This window comes from Acipenser ruthenus, chromosome 1 (assembly GCF_902713425.1).
Source record: "Acipenser ruthenus chromosome 1, fAciRut3.2 maternal haplotype, whole genome shotgun sequence".
Taxonomy (NCBI): domain Eukaryota; kingdom Metazoa; phylum Chordata; class Actinopteri; order Acipenseriformes; family Acipenseridae; genus Acipenser; species Acipenser ruthenus.
The window spans coordinates 44,986,549-44,999,538 of NC_081189.1; the positions used below are offsets into that span (position 1 = coordinate 44,986,549).

Here is a 12,990-nt window from a genome sequence, read left to right on the forward strand (position 1 = left end):
GCTGGGGAGATGGAGGCAAACTGACGTATAGTGGGGACGAATGGATTGAGGTAATATATAAAGCCCATTCTAGCTGACCATTGGAGGTCTTGTTTATCGAATAACAAATGAGATACTTGCCATTTGACTGCCGAATGTTCTGGTAATGAGAGTGTCTAATATACTTGATGTTTACAATCTTAAATTATGGATTGTACCGCCACCATGTGGATATTTGCAGTATGATCAGGGGACCGGCTGATTATCAGTCATTTAGACACACTTTCAGGAAGTGTCCTATTGCGTGTGCTTGGTATCTATTACCAGTGTTGTAATAAAAAAAGATGACACATAAATAACATGTAATGGATGTTTGGGATTAAGGGCACTGAAGACAGAAGTCTTCTATTTATGCAAATAGCAGGTATAGCAGAAAGAGGCCGTGTGAGCAATCCCCACTGTGCCTTGTGTGTGTGTAGTGAAAGGTTAGATCATGAACTGAGATTATATAAATACTGTATTTAGCTTTAGCCATGAATATGTGATGATGCAGTATTGGGCATTTATTTGATTTATGATTACCGGTATATGGACTTCAGAACTGGGGATGCCAGTTTATATCATTTACATTTTCCTAATATTTAATTTCTTCCTTGTTCATCATGGCTGATTGTGAGGCAGTGAGGATACACAGTAGCATTGTTTGAGGCAACATTAACATTGGTAAGTTGTTTCTTTCTAGTTTCTAGAATTATTTATTTATTCTGCAGACACCTTTATCCAAGGCGATTTACAGAGATTAGGGTGTGTGAACTATGCACAACTGCAGTCACTTGTGTCTCACCCGAAAGCACAAGGAGGTTAAATGACTTGCTCAGGGTCACATAATGAGTCAGTGATTTGAACCAGGGACCTGCTGGTTACAAGCCCTTTTCTTTAAGCACTGGACTACACAGCCTACTTACACTGGGGGAAAACATGCTTTATTGGAACAAAAAGTAGGGCTATCTGGAGCACAAAACACACTGAATAAGTGTATTGTATTTTATTTCTAATAATCTGAGCTTTGTCTAAAAATACAGAAGTAAGATTAGAAAAGATAAACATAAGAGCCCTTAAACAAAAGCAGTTTAAAAATATGAATATCAGTACATGATAAAATACAGTTGATTATTATTATTATTTATTTCTTAGCAGACGCCCTTATCCAATGTGACTTACAGTCGTAAACAAAAATACATTTCAAGAATCACAGTACAAGTATTAATACAAATTAAGAGCAAGATAAAACACAATGACTGATACTTGTAATGAAGCGTTTTACATAGAAAGTTTAATGTACAACGAGTCAAAAGGATTCCTCACTCCTTAAAAGGAACCACCTTCTTGCCAGCAACATAAACTTCTACCATATTCCGGTCATCGCCTAAAAAAAAAAGATAATTGAGAAGTGAATGTAAATAATTTCACAATAAAGGGGGTTCTTGAAATAATGACAGCATAGACAAAACATATTTCTTTATTTCACAGGCTTTGGGATTTTATATTAATAAGAGTATAACACTGTGAAATAGTGATGATTACTTGATACACAATTATAAATCGTTTGAGATTACATTTGAGTTTCCACAGCTCACCACTGTTATAATGTATCATACTGTAGTTAATTACACACAAGCACAATATTATTTCCAGAGAAAAGAACAACTTGATCAAAGCAAAGTTAAGCTGCACTTCCAAAACAAATGTATATTATTATTATTTGTTTATTTAGCAGAGGCCTTTATCCAAGACGACTTCCAGAGACTATGGTGTGTGAACTATGCATCAGCTGCAGAGTGACTTACAATTACGTCTCACCCGAAAGACGGAGCACAAGAAGGTTAAGTGACTTGCTCAGGGTCACACAATGAGTCAGTGGCTAAGGTGGAATTTGAACCGGGGACCTCCTGGTTACAAGCCCTTTTCTTTAACCACTGGACCACACAGCCTCCTTTCAACACAAAATATCCTTTCACAAATTCAGATTACTATCAGTAGTGAATACATTCAGCAGGTTAATGATTGCCAAGCAGTGATTTACTGGTGTCTGTCAGAATTTTATTATTATTATTATTATTATTATTATTATTATTATTATTTGTTTATTTAGCAGACGCCTTTATCCAAGGCGATTTACAGAGACTAGGGTGTGTGAACTATGCATCAGCTGCAGAGTCAGTTACAACTACGTCTCACCCGAAAGACGGAGCACAAGGAGGTTGATACCTCGTTTCCACAAATTTTATTTCCATACTGTGTCAGCACGGTACTCAAATGGCATAGTAATGAAAGCATGCCAGGCTGTCCCCATGAAAAGTGTAATTCTGTGTAATGACGCAATACCTAGAATGGTAGCCATGGTAATAACTGTAAACGCAGAAATGTTAAGATGGAGTTTTTAAATGCGATGTTGTTTATTTTAGCGATGGTGTTCAACTTTATTATACATAAAACAATTACAGAAGAAATAAAAAAGACAACGTAAAGCCCGCTACAGAAGATTTACATCGTCACTCAGAAGGCAAAGGATAGCAAATAGAAAGGCAGCCTACGGCTTTTTAAATTTTTTTTACTTTTCTTCTTTAGCTAGATACTTTCATGTGGATTTTCAAATGGGTGCAATCCAGTCCTACTTAAATCCTGCACCAACTCTACGCTCACCTGCATGCACTTGGTTGGCATGGATTTTAAATGATCACAGTCCTCCAGAACTGGTAGCGCTGGAGATCGCAGCTGTAACCTGAGGAAGGTGTATTGCATGCATTGAAAGGCTATTTTGTAATGAACCACCCTAGTTAAATGAGGTGTGTGTGTGTGTGTGTGTGTGTGTGTGTGTGTGTGTGTGTGTGTGTGTGACTCCCAATAGATAAAGCATCCAATATATACATTAATTATTGTAATGATATTCCATGTCAATAACTTATTTAGGACAGTATTTCTTTTTACAAATCAATAATTAAAAAATAAAAAAAGAAAGAAACGAAGAAATAGGCTAGACAGAAAAAAATAACCACAACCTTTATTCTATGCTTATACTTTCTAGCTTGCTCTACTTGGGACTGCATCGTTTAGGTCAGCAACTCTTATAAAAACTCCTTATATTTACAATAGTCAACCTTCAATTTTTTAATTTTGTCACGACACTGGACACCATTTCTTTCAATTGTGCTTCTTAATACTGGGATATTTGGTTATATGCCTTCATGTTCCTGACTGCGGTTTTTAGCTGTTTTTGGATGTTATATTCACCCCATGTTTTTATCAGCATTTTAATTTTGTAATCCTCCCACGGAGCTTGTTTAACCGACATTTTTTTTTTTTTACTCTTCATTCTTGTACCGTTGCATAGTCTCGCGCACAACAATCAGTGTCGTGGAAACGAGGTATAAGTGACTTGCTCAGGGTCACACAATGAGTCAGTGACTGAGGTGGGATTTGAACCAGGGACCTCCTGGTTACAAGCCCATTTCTTTAACCACTGGACCACACAGCCACAACTATATATTTCTGGGAACAATACACTCAAAAGAATACAGAGCATTTGACTGCTGCTTTTAAAAAGAGCTATGTATCAAGCTATGTATCAAACCTTATATTTTTAAAAAATATTAATACCTCTTTCAATTCTAAGTAACTTTGATTGTGCATTTTGTGATTTATTTTTTCTAGACTGCACTAGCAGTCTTTTTTGAGTGGTGTCCTAGATCTTGGAATTCAGCAGTGTTTAAAAATGTTACCTGTGTTGGCCCTGTGGGCACAAAGTGAATAAATGAAACAAAAAATGTATGCACCAGTCTTAGGAATTAAATCATACTCACCCAAGTTTAAGAACTTTTCAACAACAACCTGAAAGGTAAACACATTGCAAATAATCAATGGTAGACACACATTTGCCTCTAATACATATACTAGATAGGGATGTGCAAAGTGGCAAAAATGGGCTTACAGTTTACAAGTATACCACTAAATGTAAGTGTTTAAGTCTTTTAGAAGCCTTTTCAGAAGCAGCTCCCATGTTTGAAAAATGACATAAAGTCCTACAACATTAGGACTTAATAACCTACAGCAGAAACAGCAATTCAGTGATGTTTCTTGGTAAATAGTAATGTATTGTTTCACTGTTAATCAACGTGAATACATGTAAATGATTGATCAATGAATAAATACCTCAAAAGTATCACCGGCAAAAACATCGAAAGGCCCGCCTGGGATTGAAGGACTCACAAGCACTGCATCAAAGTCCTTGCCCACTTCAAAGTTTCCAATGGTGTCTTCCAAAGCCAATGCTGTTAAAACACATATTCTCTATTTAATGCATTCATTTCAGCAAACTTTGTTCTTAAATCAAGGATACTCATTAATGCCTATTATGAGTTATAGGAATGGTCATTAAAAGGTTCCATTTGATTTTTTTTTTTTTTTTTTTTTTTTAACTTCAAGGCTTGGTTTACCAATAGTTTGTATTTAGAACAGTCAACTGTTTCACCTTCTAAAAATACTGTACAGCAACTACTGTTAGGATAATAAACTGCAATAACTAGGATTTTACATTCTGTATACTTAAACATAAATCATAAACGGAACACAAGATTCCAGGCAGCAACCTATTTTTACCATGTTCTTTGTTCTTAAAATGTATTCGGTTTACATAATTACAGCAACTCTTAATTATCCGTGAAAAAAGGTCAGGGCCGGATTAACCTATATGCAAATTATGCTATATTATTATTTTATTATTATTTATTTCTTAGCAGACACCCTTATCCAGGGCGACTTACAATTGTTACAAGATATCACATTATTTTTACATACAATTACATTTTTTTTTTTTTTAACACATTATTTTTTACATATAATTACTCATTTATACAGTTGGGTTTTTACTGGAGCAATCTAGGTAAAGTACCTTGCTCAAGGGTACAGCAGCAGCGTCCCCCACCTGGGATTGAACCCACGACACTCCGGTCAAGAGTCCAGAGCCCTAACAACCACTCCACACTATAGCTTAGCTATAGCTTAGGCTCCCCCGTAGAATTGGGGCCCCCCGCGAGGTCGGCGTTTGTTTGGGGCATTTGACAAAAACTGCATGCGGACGGACGGGCCCACACACAGGAAGAGAGTTGCACATAAGCTTGCTTTCGGTTTAATTTTGTTCTTTTATGACAGCTAGGCATTTATTTCTCGATTACAGCATACCTAGTCTCCGAGTCTCTCATGCAAGCAGCTTCCTGCTAATGTACAATATCAAATGCTCCACACCCTCTGAATATCTCATAGGGAGCTCAAAGCAACCCACGAACACATATGAGTGAGTCTCAACGGGGCTGACGGACCACCCTGTACTGAATGAACTATCCTTAAGAGTGCAGAAAATAAAAACACGTGTTCACAGCGCTGTATTGGGGCATAACCATAGAACTGTAAGAACAATATAGGCTATGTAATAATCGCAGACCGATGGACACACCAGTGGTGATGCCAAGGGGAGGTGAGGGGTATCGGGTGCCACCCAGTGTTGCCAAGTCTCACGAGAAAGAAAAATAAAAAGCAGCACTGCTTCACTCAGATGAGGATTGGTCATAGAAGTTCGTAAATAGGTTTTAACCAAACTTAAAAATGAAAACAGACGCTCACTGCTTGCAGTGGTTACTAGAAGAGTGATGACTACCTTGATGATTTTTAGTAATTCAGAGCATACAATTTGTAATGGTCGCAAATCTTTGTACAACTCAAACAGATCTTTTGGCTTTTCACTTTTTTCAGAAAGGTGTCTCTTGGCAACAGTAAATTTGAGACTGCAAAATCATTTTATCCACACCAATGCTCTAATAAGAATGTGCAATTACAGAAAGATGCTCACATTTTAATTAGTCTCCTGTATCATGATCCAATGCTGAAATTGCTTTCAGAAGAGGCATATTCTCAGTAAAGCACCTATCAAATTCTGAAAGAAACCTATCTACTATTTCAAAGTATTCTATTTTGTCCTTCAATTCAAAAGAAAGAGATATGCTGCTAGAACTCTCCGCATTTCTTCCCAATTGTGGAGTCTGTGAGAAACTGCGTCAGTCATAATGACACCTTCTGAACTCATCTAGAACACCCCTGACCTTTAGTCGCATTCATTTCTAAAGCTTTCTCGATATCATAAGACTTGGCTGCATCAAAAAGGCTAGAGAAAGAAGTATCAAATCGCATGCTTTGTAATTTGTTCCTGGTTGACTCTGAGCAAGCTTGCTTTTGAAATCAAAACATCACTAGACTGAAGCTGATCTGATAGACTATTGGTGGCACGGAGAACCTGCTCTACAATATATTGAGAAGTTTGTCTCGCAATCCTATAGCTTCAGCTGCTCTAAAACTTCAAGCAAACAAACACAGCGAAGTTTAACTTTTGAAACTGAACGATACCTGTAAGACCACCTGGTTACAGCAGTTCGCTCAAGTGCTAGGACTTCAGCTTTCTGAGCCTCAATAAAAAGCTGATACCTGGTCTTGCTGTTGGTAATGAATATGTAAAGTGAAAAAGAAGAAAGCTCACCAATGTTTCTAATGCAGTCACCAAGAACAAGATTCAGTCTATGTGCATGGCAATGAATATAGATTGCTTGAGGAACCTTTTCCCTTAATCGTGCCTGTACTCCATTAAAGAACCATTCAAAACACTTGCTCCATCATAGCATTGAGCAATGCAGTTTGACCAGTTCAAGCCAGTTTGCTGAATTTCTTTGTAAATGAAATCATCTAAACTGGCTGCATTAAGCTACTCTGTATGAAACCCTATAAAACGTTCCTTAACTTTCCCTTCACTAAAGTACCTTACTAAAATGGCAAGTTGTTCCTTGTTAGACAAATCTTTTGTTTCATCTACCAGAATTGAAAAGTACTCGGCTTCCGAAATGGTTTCCCTAACGTGTTTACCAATTACCGAAATGAAATCGTTTTGGTACTGGGGACTTGTATAATGGCCATACCGACGTTCAGGCTTTGTTTTGAGAGTGGAATTTAACTCTGTGATAAGCTGAAGCATTTCAATAAAATCTCCAGCATTGAAATGACCATGAAATGCTAGACTCTGTCTGCTCAAAAGTGCTGTAACTTTAGAAGCTCACATGTTATCTGTTTTCCTCAATTTCTTGTTGTCTCACTGAGGACAAACACGATGCAACTGACTGACGAGAGCCAGACTGAATATCCTTGAAATGAGACCATGCGACCATGTTCTTAATATGCCGCTCACTAGCTTGATGATTTTTAAACAGAGCAGATATATCTTTCCATTTCCGAGCTCCAACGTCTATAAAAACTCGCTTACCAATCTTTTCACCTTTTCGAACTGCAGATCCTACAACAAAAGCAATATACTGCATCTTGTGAAATGGAGTACTCTAACCAAGTAAAAGCTTCAAAATAAATGACTCTGAATTTCCTATTATAGGTTATTAGGGTATTCTGTCAGTCTTAGTTGACATGGACCATAATAGGGTGTTTTAGAAGTGTCCTGTATGTCTGTTGTGGACGTGTGTGACTGAAGGCTGAGATTCAGGAACTTCTAAAGATAGAGGAGGAGACTAGCTCAGTGAAACTGTAGATGTCAATGGGAATACTGGAGTAGCAAGCGAAGAACTTTCTCTGACTGCACCTGATGCTTTAATGTACGGTGTCCATATTAGGATAATAATATCTAAAGCTGAATAATTATAATCGTTTTCGTGAGGTAATGCTTGCCATTGTACATTTCAATGCAAGCAAAGCAAGCCCAAAAAAGCATAATAAATACTTGTTTAAAAAATATGCTCCTTAAAAGTACACATTCTTGTAATGTTATTTTGCACAAAAGCATATTTTATTATATATATATATATATATATATATATATATATATATATATATATATATATATATATATATATATATATATATATGTATGTGTTACAACCTGGAATTAAAATGGATTTAATTAGGATTTTTTTGTCACTGATCTACATAACATAGTCCATAATGTTGAAGTGGGGGAAACAATCTACATATTTTTCAAAATTATTTACAAATAAAAAACTGAAAAGTCTTGATTGCATAAGTATTCACCCCCTTTGCTGTGACAACCCTAAATAAGCTCTGGTGCAACCAATTGCCTTCAGAAGTCACATAATTAGTTGAATGGAGTCCACCTGTGTGTAATTAAAGCGTCACATGATCTCAGATTAAATACACCTGTTTCTGGAAGGCCCCAGAGTTTGTTAGAGAGCATATCTAAACAAACAACATTATGAAGACCAAGGAGCTATCAAAACAAGTCCGGGATAAAGTTCTGGAGAAGCACCAATCAGGGTTGGGTTATAAAAAATATCCCAAGCTTTGAACATCCCCCAGAGCACCGTTAAATCCATTATTAAAAAATTGAAAGAATATGGCACAACCGCGACTCTGCCTAGAGAAGGCCGTCCACCAAAACTCAGTGACCAGGTAAGGAGGGCATTAGTCAGAGAAGCAACCAAGAGGCCAATGGTAACTCTGAAGGAGCTGGAGAGATCCACAGCTGAGATGGGAGAAACCATCCATGGGACAACTTTATCCCGGACGCTCCACAAAGTTGGGCTTTATGGAAGAGTGGCGAGAAGAAAGCCATTGCTGAAAAAAACCCATATCAAATCCCGTTTGGATTTTGCCAAAAGGCATGTGGGAGACACAGCAAACATGTGGAAAAAGGTTCTCTGGTCTGATGAGACCAAAATTGAACTTTTTGGCCTTAGCGCAAAACGCTATGTGTGGCGCAAAGCTAACACTACTAATCACCCTGAGAACACCATCCCCACGGTGAAGCATGGTGGTGGCAGCATCATGTTATGGGGATGCTTTTCATTGGCAGGGACTGGGAAACTGGTCAGGATTGAGGGCAAGATGGAGGGAGCCAAATACAGGGAAATTCTAGAGGAAAACCTGTTTCAGTCTGCAAGAGACCTGGGACTGGGGCGGAGGTTCACCTTCCAGCAGGACAATGACCCTAAACACACAGCCAAAGCTACACTGGAGTGGTTTAAAAACAAGAACCTGAATGTCTTAGAATGGCCCAGTCAAAGCCCAGACCTCAATCCGACTGAGAATCTGCGGCAAGACTTGGAAATTGCTGTTCACCAACGGTCTCCATCCAACTTGACAGAGCTTGCAGGATCCAGATGTGCAAAGCTGGTAGAGACTTACCCAAAAAGACTCACAGCTGTAATTGCTGCCAAAGGTGCTTCTACCAAGTATTGACTCAGGGGGGTGAATACTTATGCAACCAACAAATGTCTTTTTTTTTGTTTAATTAAGTTTTGTGTCACAATAAAAAATATTTTGCACCTTCATAGTGTTAAGTATGTTGTGTAAATCAAATGGTAAAAATCCCAATTAAATCCATTTTAATTCCAGGTTGTAACACTACAAAATGTGGAAAAGTCCAAGGGGGGGTGAATACTTATGCAAGGCACTGTATATGTATGTAATATATATATATATATATATATATATATATATATATATATGCTTTTGTGCAAAATAACATTACAAGAATGTGTACTTTTAAGGAGTATTTTTAAACATGCCTTTTTGGGGCTTGCTTTGCTTGCATTGAAAATGTACAATGGCAAGCATTACCTCACGAAAACGATTATAATAATTTGGCTTTAGATATTATTAATATTACTTTTTTCAGCTCTCAGGCATTGAATGTGTTTAGTTATCTACGCCCCATTTAACTTTATTGGCTGATCTCTTCAGACCAACAAAAATTATGTGGGAGGGAGGAGGGAGCATGACGGAGGGAGCACACAATGACTCCTTTTTGCCTGATGTACGAAGACGTCCTAATATGGACACCGTATCAATGGAACTTTCACTGACTGCACCTGACGCTTCATTGCTGGTAGATTCTGTGCATGTCCTGCACCTGTATCCACTTAACTACTTTGCCACATATACCCAGCTTCATACATGACAGCGGTGCCATATACAGTTGCTACAATTTGGTAGTGGATTTTAATATAAATTTTGTTGAAGTAATATGCATTATACAAATCAAAAGATTGAATTGTGCATGTGAGTGACATGTAATGTGTGATTTATAGTATTTACACATTGTCAAACGATTTTTGTTAACAGAGGAAAGAAAAAAAACAAAAAAACAAAAATAAATAAAAACATACAGTGCATGAAGTGTCTGACGAATCTTTGAAGGTTTAAAACAATCTTCGAATTTCTGGCTAGTGAACGAACTTTCTAATACAGCCCTGAAGCTACGAATCATACAGATATTGTCTGTCAAGTAAACATCCGGGCTACTGTTTTTTTTTTGTTTGTTTCTTTCATGATATTGTGTATGTGACAGTCTCCCTGTGTGTGTGCTGGGTTAGGGTTAATAAAAAAAATAAAAATAAAAAATAAAAAACCACACACACACACACACACACTCGGGTCTGTATGCCACCCCTTCACCTCCCCTCTTCCAGAATCCTGGATTCGCCACTGGGACACACTGATGACATTTCTCACATTTTTATATGGCAGCTCTACAAATCGGGATAATATATATATGGTATTTCCCTCCATAATGAATTACAAAGTGCAATGCCAATCACATTGAATATAAAAGCTTTTTTTAAAATGCAATTCTCAAGTCTGCAAAACATAAGTGCCTAATTTTCGTTTGAAACTGGAAAATTAATGGTTACCATGCACAGTGGCACATGCATGATGGAAAATACTTTAAAGTGACTGCATCTGTATTTGTCACCTTCTCTTTTTAAATTGTCTGTGCAAACTCCATGGCCGAACATGTATAATAAAACCGTGCTCAGTTCTTCTCAGTGCTGTGAAAGAGCGGACTGGAAATGTCCGCTCCGCTCCAGCAACTACCCCGCTCCGCTCCCCCGCTCCATATACAATTGGCTCGCTCTGCTTCGCTCACACTCTATCCCAAACGCAGGGCTGGATTAACCAATAACACCATTCGCCATAATATGCATAGGGCCCCCAAAATGTGTTAGCGTAGGGCCCCTACGTCATTTAATCCGGCCCTGAAAAAGGTAGTACTGTAAAATAACTTTCTGTGGAATATGGAATTGGTGAACAGACAATTCGTGATTTAAAAAAAAGAGGAACAGTTGATTTCATACGCGAGAAGCTCTGATTCTTCAAGTGGGTGGTCTAGAAGAAAACCAATAAAAAAAAAGGATGCCCGACAACTTTAAGAAACTATAAAGTAAGTACAGTATGCTGTATGTTTTTTATATGTTTTTATAGGTTTTGCATTATCCATGTTTTCGTTTTATCCGGGGGATCCCTCCCTTCCATTAACCCAGATAAAATCGAGAGTTGACTGTATCTGCTTTTTGTGCCCACTTATATTACCCCCAATTTTCATCCAGGAACTCGTGAGCAGATGTCAGTGAGCTGAATTCCAGTTTTTTAGGCGGATATCAGGCGGATATTGTTGCTTTCTCAGAGTGCAAGGTTTGGTACTGTTTAAATACCCACCTTGGCTTCCTCCAAGGGTAGCTAATCGGAAGACTTCCTTGTAGGTCAGAGTCTCATACCCAGAAGTTTGAATAGTAAGAGCCTTGGAGGTGTCCAGAGCTCTCCTCATAGCATCAAGCATGGAAGGAGAATACCCACCAGAAACATCTAGCCAACAAAAAAAAAAAGGTTATATTTTGAATTACAAAGGGTGGAATTAAATGGTATAAAGCTAGCAAGAAACAGCTTGCAGGAGTCAGTGGTTGTGCAAGCGTTATGTAATTTACATTATTTCATTCCTCTCAAAAAAAATGCCTTTGTACTTGCTTCAAATTTTGTCCACTGTTTCAGTGCAGTTTCTTGTTATGGGCAGTGGAGTCACTTAAGGGACATGCCATGTCTGTCCATGCCAACCCAACATAGGTTTCTACATATTTCTCATATTTAAATATAAGAAAGAATCATAGCAGATATTAATAGTCACACTTTTTTTAAGACTAGAACTGAAAATCACTGAATGCAACTGAAAAGTAGTAGCTGAAAAGTATTATTATCCCACTTTCATTAACAATACTCACCTGTGCCCAGCCCAATCTTCACCTTGTGCTTTAAAACATTACGAACATCCAGCAACCCACTGCAAAGCCTACATAAAACAGAACATACCAGTAAAGCCCTTCTTGAAAAAACAGCAAAAAACAAATTAACTCCAAATGCAGGTTTTCAAAGAATCATGACAAGGAGGAACATGGGCTTTAAATATTATCACCAAGGCTTGTGTTGTAATGAATATTGAATTGTAGAAGTCATACTGTACTTTATATACTGCTGCAATGAACAAGTGACACCACAAAAGACACCAGAATACATAAAATGATGTACAGCCAGTGGTGACAACACTCATTGGCAGGGTTTTCATGGAAAAATAATAAGTCTTACATTTTTCTCATGGTATTTTGGTAGTACAGTTCATGTAAATTTGGCTTTCTATGTAGTTTAGGGAGAAAAGTGCCCTTTCCAAATGCAAATAACCTAATTAATATAAAAAATGTGGGAGGGTACATTTAAAAGTTTCTGTAGTTCGCTCAACTATTAATAATTCTGCAGCTTTCTTAAACTGGGTTTTCACAAATGTTTTAGTTTGTGTTGAAGCACTGCAAGTGCAGCAAAAAAATATTTTTTAAAAAAAGCACAGGAAAAAACAAAAACCCAAATATGGCATTACACAAATACAAAAAAAAAATCCATAAGAAAGCACTGTGTACTATCTTGTATTATTTGCTAAACATTTGACTGTAATATATATATATATATATATATATATATATATATATATATATATATATATATATATATATATATAGTGATGGCTTGCCTTCCAGTCACAGACCTTTTCTCCTTTAAACACAGACTTGACAGCCGGAATGCAGTGAAAACACCGTAGCGTGTTTATTATTTACAATACACAAAATAAAA

The 12,990-nt window shown here is 37.3% G+C and overlaps 1 protein-coding gene across 1 annotated transcript in view; it reads right to left on the reverse strand.

Annotated features, from left to right (window-relative positions):
- Window positions 1-1,009: 1,009 nt before the first annotated feature.
- Window positions 1,010-12,990, reverse strand: part of LOC117421485 (guanine deaminase) — an 83,646-nt gene continuing 71,665 nt past the window's right edge. Inside the window, exons 10-14 of the mRNA XM_034035955.3 lie at window positions 12,093-12,160; window positions 11,536-11,682; window positions 4,189-4,307; window positions 3,840-3,867; window positions 1,010-1,405 (exon numbers count right to left, since the gene is read on the reverse strand). Coding sequence (XP_033891846.3) covers window positions 1,341-1,405; window positions 3,840-3,867; window positions 4,189-4,307; window positions 11,536-11,682; window positions 12,093-12,160 — 427 coding nt within the window. The 3' untranslated portion in view covers window positions 1,010-1,340. The remainder of the gene's footprint in view (window positions 1,406-3,839; window positions 3,868-4,188; window positions 4,308-11,535; window positions 11,683-12,092; window positions 12,161-12,990) is intronic.